We start from the raw sequence: 17629 nt of genomic DNA on the forward strand, positions 1-17629 counted from the left end.
GACATCTGGAGAAATCTCAGTGTTTCAGCCATTTGGTCAGGACTGACAAGCTACAGAAAGCTCTTTTCAGTGAGCAAAGTAGAGGGTAGTCGGAAGTGGCATTGGGCCTGGGAACAGTTGGATGGTGGACATCACAAAGGAGGTGCAGGTGGGTTTCAGAGGATGTCAGAAGACAGAGGGGGAGATCTTCTGCTAAGTGTAGCTACAAACAGCAGTGTCACCATCTATAACATGGCATCAACATATAGTTCCCATGGACTGTGTTACACCAGAGCAGAGGGTTAAACAGTTTCGAACAAAGGAATAAAAGTAACAGCACATGAACAGGTCCTTTGGCCCTCCAAGCCTGTGCTGATGATCATGCCCTAAATAAACTAAAACACAAACCTTCTGCCCTTATTCAGTCAGTACCCCTATTCATGTAAATGCCTAGATGTCTCTTAAATGTAGCCAATGTGCCTGCTTCCCCCACTCATTCTGGCAATGCATTCCAGGCTCCTACCACTCTCTGTGTGAAAGGCATCTCTCACACAACTTCCATAAACTTTCCCGCTCTCACCTATGTCCCCTTGTAATTGAAACTTCAACCCTGGGAAAAAGCCTCTGACTATCAACCCTCTCTATGCCTCTATAATTTTGTAGACCTCTATCAGTTCTCCTCTCAGCCGCCATCTTTCTAGAGAAAACAATCCCAACCTTTATAACCTTTCCTCTTAACCAATGCCCTCAGGACCAGGCTGAAACTCTCTGGAGTTTAGAACAATGACAAGAAATTGAACTGATGTATCACCACCTGCAGGTTCCCCTCCAAGCCACTCGCCATCCTGATTTGCAAATATATCACTGTTCCTTCACTTTCACTGGGTCAGAGTCCTGCAATTCCCTCCCTAATGCCATTGTGGACTGCAGATGGATGCAGGGTTAAAGAAGGCCGCTCACCACCACCTTCTCAAGGGCAACTGTCAATAAATGCTGGCCAGTCCAGAGATACCCACAACCTTGGAGTACTTTAAAAAAAGACTTGGAAAGGGAAGAAAGACTGGGGATTAGAGAGGATGAAAGGAAAAACTTGAACTATTAGATGCCTTTCGCAACTATGGACCATTTCAAATCACTTTACTACTAATGAACTTACTGTTGGAATGCAGGAAACATGTGAAGCAACTTGTGCACAGTGGACACCCACAAATAGCAATGTGATAATGACTAGTTAATGTGACAAACTGCTCTGCTCTTTTCTGAAGTAGTGCCACTTGGAATCATTAGCATCCACTTTCAGAGCGGATAGTGCCTTGGTTTAAGAACTCATCATAAAGATAGCACTTCCTAGAATGCAACTCTCTCTGTTCTGAAATGGGACTTAAATTCACAATCTTCTAACCCAATGTAAGATGCTAATGATTGATTCAGTGAGATGAAAGCGTTGGAAAGGAAAAATATGAAATTAAAACATATCCTTTCTGCAGTCATGTTGTTGCCAATTAGGGCCAGAAAGGTAAGTGGTAATGCGTTAACAATTGTTACTTGTTTAAAAAAAAAGCAATAATATGCTTTTAATTGGGAAGAATGAAAGATGAGCTTATTGCAACTGGTCAGATTCTGAGGTGACAGGATCGGATAGATTTTTGGGTTTTTTTTGCTTCAGCAGCAGGAAGAGTGGGAGCATGGACCAAGGGCTTACAGGAAGATGAATCACTGATTTAAATAATCACCTTGAGCAGCGGGGCCCTCCATTTTTGTTTCAGCAGCAGGAGGAGTGGGAGCGTCGACTGGGACCTGATGGGAAGGTGAATCACAGATTTAAAAACTCACCCTGTGAATAGGTGGAGAGCACGCTGAGCAGGAGTGGACACGGGGCTGCTGAGTAAGTGAAGTAGTATATTTGGGTGGTTGCGTTAGCCAAAACTCTACTTATGTAGTATCTCCCACCCATCCTCCTCCTCTAACCAAAAAAAACGTTCTGTGTGCCGGATTGGTAAGATAAGTAGTTTTTTTTTTATTCCTTACTTTTCTACAGTCTCTTTGGAAAATTAGAATAGTAGGAATGGAAGTTAGGGCAGTTGAATGTTCATCTTGCAGAATGTGAGAGGTAAGAAGTCACCACTAGTGTCCCTGCTGACTATAACTGCAGCAGTGCACCCAACTCCAGCTCCTCAAAAACCGCGTTAGGAACTGCAGCTGGAGCTGGATGAACTTCAGATCATTCGGGAGGCAGAGGGGGTTATTGAGAAGAGTTCTAAGGAGGTAGTCACACCTCAGCTGCAAGAAAAAGGCAGATGGGTTACAGTCTAGGGGTGGAAAGGGAATTGACAGGGAGTGCAGGGAACCCTTGTGACCAATCCCCTCAATAACAAGTATCCTGTTTTGGATACAGAAATAGCTGCTCAGGCCTGCTCTGTCATTCAGTAGGACCATGGCTGTCTGAGTGAGGCCAAATTCCACTTTCTCACTTGTCATCCATGCTCCAGTGTTAAGCTATAGGGTACAGGTCTCTGGCACAGAATCTATCCCTGTTGCTCAGAAGGGAAGGGGGGAGATAAGCAGAGCATTAGTCATTGGGGACTCCCATAGTTAAGGGGACAGATAGGTGGTTCTGTGCGAATGAGACAGACTCGTGGTTGGTGTATTGCCTCCCAAGTGCCAGGGTTTGTGACGTCTCTGATCGTGTTTTTGGGATCCTTGAGGGGGAAGGGGAGCAGCCCCAAATCGTGACCACATAGGCGCCAATGACATTGGTAGGAAGGAAGATACGGTTTTAAGGCAGAAATTCAGGGAGCTAGGGTGGAAGCTTAGTACTAGAACAAACAGAGTTGTTATCACTAGTTTGTTACTCATGCCATGTGCTAGCGAGGTGAAGAATAGGGAGAGAGAGGAGTTGAACACATGTTACAGAGATGGTGGAGGAGGGAGGGTTTTGGATACCTCGATAATTGGGGCTCATTCTGGGGTGGGTGGGACCTCTACAAACAGAATGGTCTACACCTAAACCAGAGGGGTACCAATGTCCTGGGGTGTGGGGGGGGGGGAAACATTTCCTAATGCTCATCGGGGGGCTTAAACCAATTCAGCAGGGGCAAGGGAATCTAAATTGTAGTTCCAGTGTTCAGGATGTTGAGAGTAGTGAGATCAGAAATGAGGTTTCAATGTCACAAGGGGTCACCAGCAAGCAGGAAGGTGGTTTGAAATGTTTCAACTTCAATGCCAGGAGCAACTGGAATAAAGTGGGTGAACTTGCAGCATGGATTGGTACCTGGGATATTGATGTTGTGGCCATTTCGAAGGCATGGATAGACAAGGGACAGGAATTTTTGTTGCAGGTTCCGGGATTTAGGTATCTCAGTAAGAGTAGAGAAAATGGTAAAAGAGGGGGAGGTGTGGCATTGTTAGTCAAGCACAGTATTACGGTGTCTGAAAGGACATTTGAGGTCTTGGGCAGAGATTAGGATTAAGAAAGGAGGGGTCACCCTGTTGGGAGTTTTCCATAGACCTTCGAATAGTTCCAGAGATGTAAAGGAAAGGATAGCAAAGATGATTCTGGACAGGAGCAAGAGTAAAAGGGTAGTTGTTCTGGGGGAACTTTAACTTTCCAAATATTGACTGGAAATATTATAGGAGAAAATGAGGACTGCAGATGCTGGAGTACCAGAGTTGAAAAATGTGGTGCTGGAAAAACATAGCAGGCCAGGCAGCAACTGAGTAGCAGGAGAATCGCATTTTGGGCATAAGCCTTTCTTCCTGAAGAAGGGCTCATGCCCGAAATGTCTATTCTCCTGCTCCTTGGATGCTGCCTGACCTGCTGCGTTTTTCCAGCACCACATTTTTCAACTCTGGAAATATTATAGTTCAAGTATTTTAGATGGGTCAGTTTTTGTACATTTGTGTGCAGGATAGTTTCTTGACACAGTATGTAGACAGGCCAACAAGGGGCGAATCCATATTATATTTGGTACAGGGTAATGAACCTGGCCTGGTTAAATTTGGAGGTAGGTAAGTACATGGGTGTTATGACCAGAATTCGGTTATGTTTACTTTAGCGATGGAAAGGGCAAGAGCTATTGCTGAGGGAAAGGCAATTATGATGCGATTGGGCAAGGCTTAGGATGCATAGAATGGGGAAGGATTCTGCAGGGATGGGCACAATTAAAATATGGAACTTATTCAAGGACCAGTTACTGCATGTCCTTGATACGTATGTACCAGTCAGGCAGGGAGGAAGTGGTCAGGTGAGGGAGCTGTGGTTTACTACGAACTTGAATCCCTTGTCAAGAGGAAGAAGAAGGCTTATGTTAGGATGAGACATGAAGGGTCTGTTAGGGCACTTGAGAGTTACAAACTAGCCAGGAAAGACCTAAAGAGAGAGCTAAGAAGAGCTAAGAGGAGACATGAGAAGTCATTGGCAGGTAGGATCAAGGAAAATCCTAAAGCTTTCTGTAGGTATATCAGAAATAAAAGAATGACTGGAGAAAGATTAGGGCTAATCAAGGATAGCAGTGGGAAGCTGTGCATGGAGTCCAAGGAGATAGGGGAAGCACTCAATGAATATTTTTCCTCAGTATTCTCACTGGAAAAAGACAATGTCATTGAGAAGAATACTCAGATATAGGCAACTAGACTAGACTACAGGGATTGAGGTTCACAAGGAGGAGGTGATAGCAATTCCGAAAAGCATGAAAATAGATAAGCCCCCGGGCCGGATGGGATTTATCCTCGGATTCTCTATCATCATTGTCGATAGGAATAGTGCCAGAAGACTGAGGATAGCAAGTGTAGCCCCCTTGTTTAAGAAGGGGAGTAGAGCCAACCCTGGTAATTATAGACCTGTGAGCCTTACTTCAATTGTGGGTAAAGTGTTGGAAAAGGTTATAAGAGATAGGATTTATAATCATCTCGGGACAAATGAATTGATTAGGGATAGTCAACATGGTTTTCTGAAGGGTAGATAATGCCTCACAAATCTTACTGAGTTCTTTGAGATAGTGACCAAACAGGTGAATGAGGGTGAAGTAGTTGATGTGGTGTAGATGGATTTTAGTAAGACATTTGATAAGGTTCCCCACAGTAGGCTATTGCACAAAGTACAGAGGCATGGAATTGAGGGTGAATTTGCGATTTGGATCAGAAATTGGTTGGCTGAAAGAAGACAGAGGGTGGTGGTTGATGGGAAATGTTCATCCTGGAGTTCAGTTACTCATTGGGTACCACAACTATCTGTTTTGGGGCCACTGCTGTTTGTCATTTTTATAAATAACCTAGACGAGGGCATAGAAGGATGGGTTAGCAAATTTGCGGATGACACTAAAGTCAGTGGAATTTTGAACAGTGTGGAAGGATGTTGCAGGATACAGATGGACTTAGATAAGCTGCAGAGCTGGGCTGATGGGTGGCAAATGGAGTTTAACGTGGAAAAGTGTGAGGTGAATTACTTTGGAAGGAGTAACAGGAATAAAGCATACAGGACTAATGGTACGATCCTTGGTAGTGCAGAAGAGCAGAGAGAGATTTCCGTGTCCATGTATATAGATCCCTGAAAGTTGCCATCCAGGTTGATAAGGTTGTTAAGAAGACAGATGATGTGTTAACTTTTATTGGTAGAGGGATTGAGTTTTGGAGCCACGTGATCATGCTACAACTGTACAAACTCTGGTGTGGCTGTACTTGGAGTATTGCGTACAGTTCTGGTCATTGCATTATACTAAGGATGAGGAATCTTTGGAAAGGGTGCAAAGGAGATTTACGAGGATATTGCCTGGTATGGAGGGAAAGACTTATGAGGAAAAGCTGAGGGACTTGAGGTTGTTTTTGTTAGAGTGAAGAAAATTGAGAGGGGACTTAATTGAGACATATAAGATAATCAGTTGCTTAGATAGAGTGGACAGTGACCTTTTCCTCAGATGGTGATGTCTAGCATGAGGGGAAATAGCTATAACTTGAGGACTGATAGATATAGGACAGATATCGGAGGTAGTTTCTTTACTCAGAGAGTAGTAGAGGCATGGAATGGACTGCCTGCAACAGGAGTAGACTTGAGAAGTTTAAGGGCATTTAAATTGTCATTGGATAAACATATGGAAGAAAATGGAAGAGTGTAGGATCAAAAGGATTCAGATTGGTTCCACAGGTTGGCACAACATCGAGGGCTGAAGGGCCTATACTGTACTGTAATGTTCTGTGTTCGATGTTCTAGTGATGAAAGGATATTTTCCCTTTTGGGGTATTCTACTACTGGGGGAGCACAGACATAAAAAGGAGAATCTCCTATTTAAGACAGAGATAAGGATGACTCTCAGAGAGTCATCAGTATTTGGAATTCTCTTGCACAGAGAGTCCAGTGGTGGCTGGCTGTTGTATATATTCAAGGCTAAGCTTGAGAAATGTATAACATGCAAGGAGTTCAAGGAACATGGAGGACAAATGAGCAAATGGAATTTGGCTGCACTCAGACAGCCATGGTCCTACAGAATGGCAGAGCAGGCCTGAGCAGCTATCTCTGCTCCTGTAAGTTATAATTATCTGTGGCAGGTTTAGCAGTCAAATTTTAATGCAAACTGGTTGACGGATGGGAAGACTAATCTCAATCTTCCATTTTCCAGACTTCACTTTGGGAGTTAGGAAAAGGATGGGTTCTCCAATCAACTCTGACACTCAGAATCCCAGAAGTTTTCCAGTGCAAAAGGAGGAAATTCAATCTGTTCATGTCTGCAGATGAGTATCATTATCTAATGCCAATCTCCTGCTGTTTCATTTTTGTCCATATAGTTGCCCTCTTGAATGCCTCAATTGAATCTGTCTCCACCTCATTTCCAGGCAATGCATTCCATACCCTAACTACTCGTGTGAAAAGATTTTTTTCCCCGTCACCCTTGCTTCTTTTGCAAACCACTTTAAATCTATGCCCTCTCATTCTTGTTTTTTTTGTGATTGGGAACACTTTTTCCCAATCTACTGTACGATTTTGAAAACTTCTACCAAATCTCCTCCTAGCTCTCTTCTCCACAAGAACAACAGTCTCATGGCTGTTTCTAATCCCAGGAATAATTTTTGTATATTGCTTCTAAATTTTCTCCAATACATTCACATCCTTTGTACAGCGTGGCACCTACAACTGCAAACAGTAGTCCAATTGAGAGTGAAATCGATTAGATGTCTTTCACTCACATTTTTGCCTGCATCTGAATGGGGACTACATGTGCAATTTCCCAAAATTGCCTTCTAGTAATGGCAGTCTCTGGTAGATTTTTGGAAATGGACAATATTGAGATAAGCTTTCCATTGTACATCTCTCCTTAACTGTTTTGATTAGCTTCCCTAAGGTACGGAAACAGGCCCTTTGGCCTTACAAGGTCACACCAACCACCAGAACAGTAACCCACCAGACCCAATCCCCTACTCTATATTTACCCCTGACTAATGCACATAATGCAATGGGCAATTTAGCATGGCCAATTCACCTGACCAGCACATCTTTGGATTGTGGGAGGAGACCAAAGCACTCAGAGGAAACCCACACAGACACAGGGAGAATGTGCAAACTCCACACAGACAGTCACCTGAGGTGGGAATTAAACCCAGGTCCCTGGCGCTGTGAGGCAGCAGTGCTAACCACTAAGCCACTGTACCACCCCTGCTTTTCATTTTTAATTGAAATCATTAGAAGTAAAAGTCAGTGTAAATGTACAGAGAGTGGTTGATCTGCTGTTGACCATTTTACATTCTTGCTCAACGTTTGCCAATAGTGTGTGTTGGAATCACAGTAACAAGATATTTACCCATGTTCATAGTAAACACATTTTCTGCTCTTCTAATTCGGCTTGAAATCATTCCTTCCAAACATAAATCTGACATGTCCAGGTATAGGAAGGATATAATTAAGCTGGAGAGGTTTCAGAAGAGATTTTCCAGGATGGTGCTGGATATGGAAGATTTGAGTTATTTAAAAACAGGCTGGATAGGGTGGGACTTTTTTCACTGAAACATAGGAGGTTGAGACACTACGTTATCGAAGTTTATAAAATAATGAAAGGTATAGATAGGGTTAATGGTAGTTGTCTTTTCCCTAGAATGAGGGATTTCAAGACTTGAGGCACATTTTTGAGATGAGATGAAGAGGAAAGACATCTATCATAGAGTCATAGAGATGTACAGCATGGAAACAGACCCTTTGGTCCAACTTGTCCATGCCGAGCAGTTGTCCCAACCCAATCTAGTCCCACCTGCAAGCACTCAGCCCATATCCCTCCAAACCCTTTCTATTCATATATTCATAAAGATGCCTTTTAAATGTTGCAATTGTACTAGCCTCCACCACTACTTCTTGCAGCTCATTCCATACACGTACCACCCTCTGCGTGAAAAAATTGTCCGTTCATCTCTTTTATATCTTTCCCCTCTCACCCTAAACCTATGCCGTCTAGTTCTGGACTCCCCAACCCCAGGGAAAAATCTTTATCTATTTATCCTATCCATGCCGCTTCATGATTTTATAAACTTCTATAAGGTCGCCCCTCAGCCCTAGCCTATTCAATCTCTCCCTGTAGCTCAAATCCTCTAACCCTGGCTTCATGGCAACATGAGAGGAAACTTTTTCACACAGAGGGTGGTCTGCGTGTGGAATAAACTTCCTGAGGAAGTGGTTGGATAAGTACATGCACAATCAAAGTTTGTGAGAAGATTTGTAGCTCGGGTGCTTGTTGTTGTGGTTCTGTTCGCCAAGCTGGGAATTTGTGTTGCAGACATTTCGTCCCCTGTCTAGGTGACATCCTCAGTGCTTGGGAGCCTCCTGTGAAGCGCTTCTGTGATCTTTCCTCCAGCATTTGTAGTGGTTTGAATCTGCCGCTTCCAGTTGTCAGTTCCAGCTGTCCATTGCAGTGGTCAATATATTGGGTCCAGGTCGATGTGCTTATTGATTGAATCTGTGGATGAGTGCCATGCCTCTATGAATTCCCTGCCTGTGCTCTGTTTGTCTTGCCCTATAATAGTAGTGTTGTCCCAGTCGAATTCATGTTGCTTGTCATCTGCGTGTGTGGCTACTCAGGATAGCTGGTCGTGTCGTTTCGTGGCTAGTTGGTGTTCATGGATGCGGATTGTTAGCTGTCTTCCTGTTTGTCCTATGTAGTGTTTTGTGCAGTCCTTGCATGGGATTTTGTACACTACATTGGTTTTGCTCATGTTGGGTATCGGGTCCTTCGTTCTGTTCTGGTGAGTTGTTGTCTGAGAGTGGCTGTTGGTTTGTGTGCTGTTATGAGTCCTAGTGGTCGCAGTAGTCTGGCTGTCCGTTCGGAAATGCTCTTGATGTATGATAGTGTGGCTAGTCCTTTGGGTTGTGGCATGTCCTCGTTCCGTTGTCTTTCCCTTAGGCATCTGTTGATGAAATTGCGCGGGTATCCGTTTTTGGCAAAGACATTGTATAGGTATGTCCAGCAGGTTGGCTATTGTTTCTCTGGCTAGGGTTTTGTCGATAGAGGTGAACAGTGCCGTTACATCGAATGAGACCATGGTGTCTTCCTTGTCTATGTGTATATTTCTGATGATGTCCAAGAATTCCTGTGTTGATTGTATAGAGTGTCTCGATCCGCGGATCAGGTGTTTCAGTTTCTGCTGTAGTTCTTTAGCCAGTTTGTGTGATGGTGTCCCTGGTAGTGATACTATGGGTCAATATACCGACCACTGCAACGGACAGCTGGAACTGACAACCGGAAGCGGCAGATTCAAACCACTACAAATGCCGGAGGAAAGATCACAGAAGCGCTTCACAGGAGGCTCCCAAGCACTGAGGATGTCACCTAGACAGGGGACGAAACGCCTGCAACACAAATTCCCAGCTCGGCAAACAGAACCACAACAACAAGCACAATCACCTGATGAAGGAGCGGCGCTCCGAAAGCTCGTGTGCTTCCAATTAAACCTGTTGGACTATAACCTGGTGCTGCGTGATTTTTAACTTTTCTTGACCATCACTTATTCTATCTTTTAGACTGTGCCTCCAGTGAGCTCCTATCTGAGATGTTGACTTGTGGCTGACTGGCCAATACCAAAGGTTCCTAGCAATTTCTGCTTTAATTCAGATTGCAATCCAGTACTTCTCACATATTAGGTGATACTTACAGTTCAGCTCTATCCTTATGAAGTCCTTAATTCCGAGATTCTCCAGGAAGACTCCCGAGGATGCGGTTGTTTTGAAGAAGAATGAAATGTCCGCACTGAGCTCACCATGAAATGTGGGGAAGTGCAGATACGAGGACTCGGTGTTGAAGGATGCCGCATTCCAGTAATTACCTGTGAGAATCATTAGTCCACTATTAAAGAGTGCAATTCATTTAGTAGTGCAATGTAGCTCAATAATTGTTTAGATTATCGCCATGGTCTCAATCTATAGCCATTCAAACAACTTCTACCTTTGGACTGTGGGAGGAAACCCACACGTGCATGAAGAGAAAGTGCAAAAATCCACACATACAGTCACACGAGGATGGAATTGAAACCAGGTCCCTGGCGCTGTGAGGCAGCAGTGCTAACCAATGAGCCACTGTGTCACCCTAAATGCCCAGTTCTGCTGGAAATTTGCTCATTATGTCCTCTCAGTTTACTTTGGTCAATTTGCTCCACCTTAAACTCAGCCCTATCACAAGGTCAGACAGAACCACGCATCCATTCAATCTATCTTCAAGCTTGGCCATGTGTTTCTCTTCAAAGTCTGAGTTGTTTTCCCTTTCAATGTCTTCCAAAGCTTCCCAGTAGAGTTATACTTTCTTCCCTAAATCCTACCAAAATCTGTCACTTTTAAGCTTATTATCTTTTGCTCTGCTCGCCTGCACTAAATTTTATGATCCTGACTGGTCCTTTAAATCCTCAGTATTCGTAATGCTACTACCCCCATTATATGCTTACTCAGTCCTCTCTTATTCAACAAGATCCCAATCTTTCAGGTCTCACTTCACCAGTTCTCCCTCCTAATCCCTTAAGTAGCACTCTCTACACCTTCTTCAATTCAGCTAAGTAAAATCATTGCTGAAAATTACATTATACTTGTACACACAGAACACTCAGGGTATAGTGAAGACTGAGAGCAGTGACTCATCATTGTTCTGACTGTGATTTTCAAGCTCAATATAGAGCAAGTAACAAATGTATTGTATCTTAGGCCCATACAGAATCATTGAATGATACAGTGCCGGTGGAAGCTATTTGAGCCAATACACTTGTGTTAGTTCATTGGGAGAACTATTGATTAGGTTTATACCCAGAGCCTTGTCCCAAACCTCTGCAAATTGTTATAAATTTGTAGAACAGAAGAATTTGTAGAATCTCTACAGTGTGAAAACAGACTCTTTGGTCCAACAAGTCCACACCAAACTTCTGAAGAGTAACCCACCCAGATCCATTCCTCTATTATCCTATATTTACCTCTGACTAATGCACCTAATCTATACACCTCTGAACACTGTGGGCAATTTAGCATGGCCAATTCACCTAACCTGCACACCTTTAGACTGTTGGAGGAAACTGGAGCACCTGGAGACCCACCCATTAATGAAGTTATAAACATAAGTTCTTTGTCTTTTACTGTTTTATTTATAAAGTTAGGGATCTCATATGCTTTTATGACATATCAACTCATTCTGCTCCCCTCTTGTAGATGTACATCATCAGTTCTCTCTCTGTCTCTGCACCCACCTCAAGTTTGGACCACTTATTGTACATTACTGGTCTCAGTTATTCCTAGCAAAGTGGATCATTTTACACCTTTCTGTACTTAATTTTACCTGCCAAATGTTAGCCTATTTCTTTGATATGCCACTGTCCTCCTGAAGTCTGTCATTATCCTCAGCAGTGTTAACTACATTTCTGACGTTCATGTAAACTTTGACAATTTTACCTGAATATCCAAGTCCAGTCCATTAATATGGATCATATTCTAATACCAAACCATATTGCTGTACACTTTCCTCCAGTCTGAAAGACAAGCATTCACTGCTACTCATTTTCTGTCTCTAAATAAAATGTATATCTGGATTGTCATTGCTTCTTTAATCCTACGGCATTTAATTTTGCTTCCATGTCTTATTATTTGCTCTTTTATATCAAACACCCTTTTGAATGCCATACACACAATATTAGTTACACTGACCCCATCAACTCTTCATTACCTCAACAAAGAACTCAATCAAGTTAGTCATGATAGATTAGCTACAAACCATCTTAGGCTTGAACATGAAATGTAAAGTTCTATTTAGTTTCTCAGCACATTTTACAGCAATTTGCATTCAAAATTTTGCTGCCAGAAATATGCTAAATAGATGGGGAAGTGGTGGTTCAAAGAAAATAACATGAGACTAGTAATCTAGCAGACCAAGGGTTCAAACCTCTCGATGGTTGAACATAAATATAAATTTTTTTTAAAAAATGGATTATTTACTTAAAGAAAAAAGTTTCAGGAAGGGTTACAATCAAAAACTCAATTTGCTCGAGAGGTTCAGCAGGACTGGTAGCAACTGTGATGAGGAAACAGAGTAAACATGTTGAGCCCAGTGACCCATATTCAAAATCTTCAAACTCAACCCTTCTGATGAAGGATCACTGGACTCGAAATATTAACTCTTTTTTTCATTCCACAGGTTCTGTAGATCTGTTGAGTGTCTCCAGCACTTTCTATTTTTGATTGCTTCAGATCACCAGCATCCACAGTTTTTTGTTTTGTTTGAGGAATGGAGACAATTGGCAGAATCTTTTAGGGTTCTGAGTGTCATAGAGTCAGAGTAATAGAAATGTACAGCAGAGAAACAGACCCTTTGGTCCAACTCATCCATGCCAACCAGATATCCCAACCTAATCTAGTCCCATTTGCCAGCACTTGGCTCATATCCTTTTAAACCGTTCCTATTCATATACCCATCCAGATGCCTTTTAAGTGTTGTAATTTTACCAGCCTCCACGACTCCCATCCACAGCTCATTCCATACACGTACCACCCTCTGTGTGAAAAAATTGCCCCTTGTGTCCCTTTAAAAATTTTCCCCTCTCACCTTAAATCTATGCCCTCTAGTTCTGGACTCCCACACCCCAGAGAAAAGACTTTGTCTATTTACCCTATCCATGCCTCTCATGATTTTATAAACCTCTATAAGGTCACCACTCAGCCTCCAACACTCCAGGGTAAACAGTCCCAACCTATTCAAGCTCTCCCTATAGTTCAAATCCTCCAACACTTCAAGTTTCACAACCTCCTTCCGATAGGAAGGAGATCAGAATTGCAAACAATATTCCAACAGTGGCCTAACCAATGTCCTATACAGCCACAACATGACCTCCCAACTCTTGTACTTAATCCTCTGACCAACAGGAAAGCATACCAAACACCTTCTTCAATATTCTATCTACCTGTGACTCCACTTCCAAGGAAGTATGAATCTGCATTCCAAGGTCTCTTTATTCAGCAACACTCCCCAGGTCCTTACCATTAAGTACATAAGTCCTGCTAAGATTTGCTTTTCCAAAATGCAGCCCCTTGCATTTATCAAAATTAAACGCCATCTACCACTTTACAGCCCATTGGCCCATCTGATCAAGGTCCTGTTGTACTCTGAGGTAACCTTCTTTCCTATACACTCCACCTCCAATTTTGGTGTCACCTGCACACTTACTAACTATTCCTCCTATGTTCACATTCAAATCATTTATATAAATGATCAAAAGGAGTGGATCCAGCACTGATCCTTGTGGCACTCCACTGGTCACAGGCCTCCAGTCAAAAAGGCCACCATCACCCTCTGTCTTCTACCTTCAAGCCAGTTCTGCATCCAAATGGCTAGTTCTCCCTGTATTCCATGAGATCTAACCTTGCTAACCAGTCTAACCTTGTTGAACACCTTACTGAAGTCCGTATAGATCACATACTCCATTCTGCCATTCATCAATCTTCTTTGTTACTTCTTCAAAAAACTCATTCAAGTTCGTGAGACATGATTTCCCATGCACAAAGCCATGTTGACTATCCCTAATTAGTTCTTGTCTTTCCAAGTGCATGTAAATCCTGTCCCTCAGGATTCCCTCTAACATCTTGCTCACCACCAATGTCAGGCCCACCGCCCCACAGTTCCCTTACCATCTTTCTTAAACTGTGGCACCATATTAGCCAACCTCCAATCTTCCGGCTCCTCACCTGTGACTATTGATGATACAAATAAGTCAGTAAGGGGTCCAGCAATCACTTCCCTGGCTTCCTGCAGAGCTCTAGGCTACGCCTGATCAGGTCCTGGGGTTTTGTCCACTTTTATGCATTTCAAGACATCCAGCAACTCCTCCTCTATAATATGGACATTTTTCAAGATGTCACCATCTATCCCCCCAAATTTTATATCTTCCATGTCTTACTCCACAGTAAATACTGATGATGTGGGATATGGAGCAGAATTTGACAATAAGTAAGCAAGACCCTTCTTGATACTGGGAGTATTTCACTCCATCTTGTATGATTTCCACAAGCACCCAGTAGCAGGTTTTCCACTAGCATGCAGAAACTAACAGGGATTATTGTTTACTAAACACATTGTTAGCAGCCAAACACACACCATCAGCTTTCATCTTACCATCTTAACAAGCTAGACTTTGGGAAAACTTGACAAAGGAGATTAGAGTGATCACCTGGTGAATCCATCTCACCGTTTGCTCTGTATGAGCTCCTGTGTTGGAAACTGGCCATCAACATATCAGGGCAAATTCACCAAACACATGCACCTCATGTTCATCAATGTTGGCATCCAGCACACAGCCTGGATCAGGTTGCATCCCTGAACTCTTTATGGTGGCTCAGTGGTTAGCACTGATATCTCACAGCGCCAGGGGCCTGTGTTCGATTCCAGCCTCTGTGTGGAGTTTGCACATTCTCCCCATGGCTGCGTGAGTTTCCTCCAGGTGCTTTGGTTTCCCTCCACAATCAAAAGATGTGCAGATCAAGTGAATTAGCCATGTTAAATTGCCCATAGTGTTCAGGGATGTGTAGGTTAGGTGCATTAGTCAAGAGTAAATGTAGGATAGCAGGGTAGTGGAATGGGTTTGGGTGGGTTACTGTCCGGAGAGTCAGTGTGGCCTTGTTGGGCCAAAGGGCCTGTTTCCACACAGTAGGGATTCTGTGATAATATATTAAACAAAATGTGAAGACTGTAGGGATGCAACCTGCTTCAAGCCATGAGCTGGGTGCATGTCCCAGAGTGCGGTGTCCTTACCCGCATGATAGTTAAGCCATGTAATGTGAATGTAGCAGTGAACTGCAGAAGTGTCCTATCAATGAATCAGACGTGCACCATGAGATTTATTTGACGCTGGCACATGTTGGATGCCACTGAAGGATTGGCAATATATTTCTGAGCCAGGATGGTAAGTGGCTTGGAGGGGAACTTGCAGGTGGTGGTGTTCCCATGTTTCTGCTGTTCTTGCCCTTCCAGAATGTACTGTTCAAGATTTGGCAAGTAATGTTTACAAAGCTTTGGTGAAATTCTGCAGTAGGTAAAAACAAGGGCACCTGTATGGACCCAGCTATGCCTGTCTCTTTGTTGGCTACGTAGAACAGTTGATCTTCCGTAATTACACCAGCACAACTCCCCACCTCTTCCTCCACTACATTGGCGCCACCTCGTGCTCCTGCGAGGAGGTTGAGCAATTCATCAACTTCACTAACACATTCCACCCTGACCTTAAATTTACCTGGACCATCTCTGACAGCTCCCTCCCCTTCCTGGACCTCTCCACCTCCATTAATGACGACTGACTTGAAACAGACATTTTTTAAGAACCCACCGACTCCCACAGGTACCTGGATTACACCTTTTCCCACCAGTTCCACCACAGAACACACCAGATGGCTTCCTTCTTTAGAGACTGTAATTTCCCTTCCCACGTGGTTAAAGATGCCCTCCAACGCATCTCGTCCACATCCCGCACCTCCGCCCTCAGACCCCACCCTTCCAACCGTAACAAGGACAGAACGTCCCTGGTGCTCACCTTCCACCCTACCAACCTTCGCATAAACCAAATCATCCGTCGACATTTCTGTCACCTCCAAACAGACCTGACCACCAGGATTACATTTCCCTCCCCACCCCTTTCCACCTTCCGCAAAGACCATTCCCTCCGTGACTACCTGGTCAGGTCCACGCCCCCCTCAACCCACCCTCCCATCCTGGCACTTTCCCCTGCCACTGCAGGAACTGTAAAACCTGCACCCACACCTCCTCCCTCACCTCCATCCAAGGCCCTAAAGGAGCCTTCCACATCCATCAAAATTTTACCTGCACATCCACCAATATCATTTATTGTATCCGTTGCTCCCGATGTGGTCTCCTCTACATTGGGGAGACTGGATGCCTCCTAGCAGAGCACTTTTGGGAACATCTCTGGGACACCCACACCAATTAACCACACCGCCCTGTGGCCCAACATTTCAACTCCCCCTCCCATTCTGCCGAGGACATGGAGGTCCTGGGCCACCTTCACCACCGCCTCCTGACCACCAGACACCTGGAGGAAGAACGCCTTATCTTCCACCTCAGAACACTTCAACCCCCGGGCATCAATGTGGACTTCAACAGTTTCCTAATTTTCCCTTCCCCCACCTCACCCCAGTTCCAAACTTTCAGCTCAGCACTGTCCCCTTGACTTGTCCTACCTGCCTATCCTCTTTTCCACCTATCCACTCCACCCTCCCCTCCGACCTATCACCTTCATCCCCTCCCCTACTCACCTATTGTACTCTATTATACTTTCTCCCCACCCTCACCCTCCTCTCACTTATCTCTCCACCCTTCAGGCTCTCTGCCTGTATTCCTGATGAAGGGCTTTTGCCCGAAATGTCAATTTTACTGCTCCTCGGATGCTGCCTGAACTGCTGTGCTTTTCCAGCACCACTCTAATCTGAAATTCTGCAGTGCATATTATTGACAGTATGCACCACTGCACATCAGTGGTGGAGGGACTGGATGTTTGTAGATGTGGTGCCAATCGAGTGGGCTGATTTGCTCTGGATGGTAATGCTGGAGGTCTCATCCAATGCAACAACTTCTCATTTTCTCAAACCAACCCCTCCTACACTGACTTCCTCCTTATAAAACCATGAAGTTTCAGACCTTACTTTCAAATCCAAGGCATGTTTGAGTCACCATCATAAAGCAACTCAAACTCATTCATTGACAGAATCTCGGTGGTCAAGGGCCTTTGTCTATGTTGTAGACCTCTATGACTATAACTCAATGGCTTTGACTTTGGAAGCAATCCAAAACAATTCTTCCTTGCTCTCCTTCAAACAAATTCAAAATTCTTGATGGTACTGGCATGTGTGACACTGGATCTGACTCACAGATAAAACTCCAACATCTCATGTCTTCTGAATCTCAACATTCTTAGCTGGAAGTAACGTTGAGTGGGATGAGGGGTGATGGTGGAGTGCAGATGCATTACTTCATTGTTTCATCAGTTCAAGATCAGCACCAGAGACTCCAAGAAAGAGAATTGCAGCAAACAAGTGCTTTTAAGATTGGATTCCTTATAGTGTGGGAATAGACCCTTCGGCCCAACAAGTCCACACCAACCCTTTGAAGAGTAGCCCACCAAACACATTCCCCTACCCTATATTTACCCCTGA

At 43.9% G+C, this 17629-nt stretch overlaps 1 protein-coding gene across 1 annotated transcript in view; it reads right to left on the minus strand.

Moving 5' to 3' along the window:
- Positions 1-17629, minus strand: part of LOC140482418 (contactin-associated protein-like 5) — a 1108772-nt gene that overhangs the window by 310006 nt on the left and 781137 nt on the right. The window contains exon 16 of the mRNA XM_072579902.1: positions 10102-10272. Coding sequence (XP_072436003.1) covers positions 10102-10272 — 171 coding nt within the window. The remainder of the gene's footprint in view (positions 1-10101; positions 10273-17629) is intronic.

Source organism: Chiloscyllium punctatum, chromosome 10 (genome assembly GCF_047496795.1).
Source record: "Chiloscyllium punctatum isolate Juve2018m chromosome 10, sChiPun1.3, whole genome shotgun sequence".
Classification (NCBI taxonomy): domain Eukaryota; kingdom Metazoa; phylum Chordata; class Chondrichthyes; order Orectolobiformes; family Hemiscylliidae; genus Chiloscyllium; species Chiloscyllium punctatum.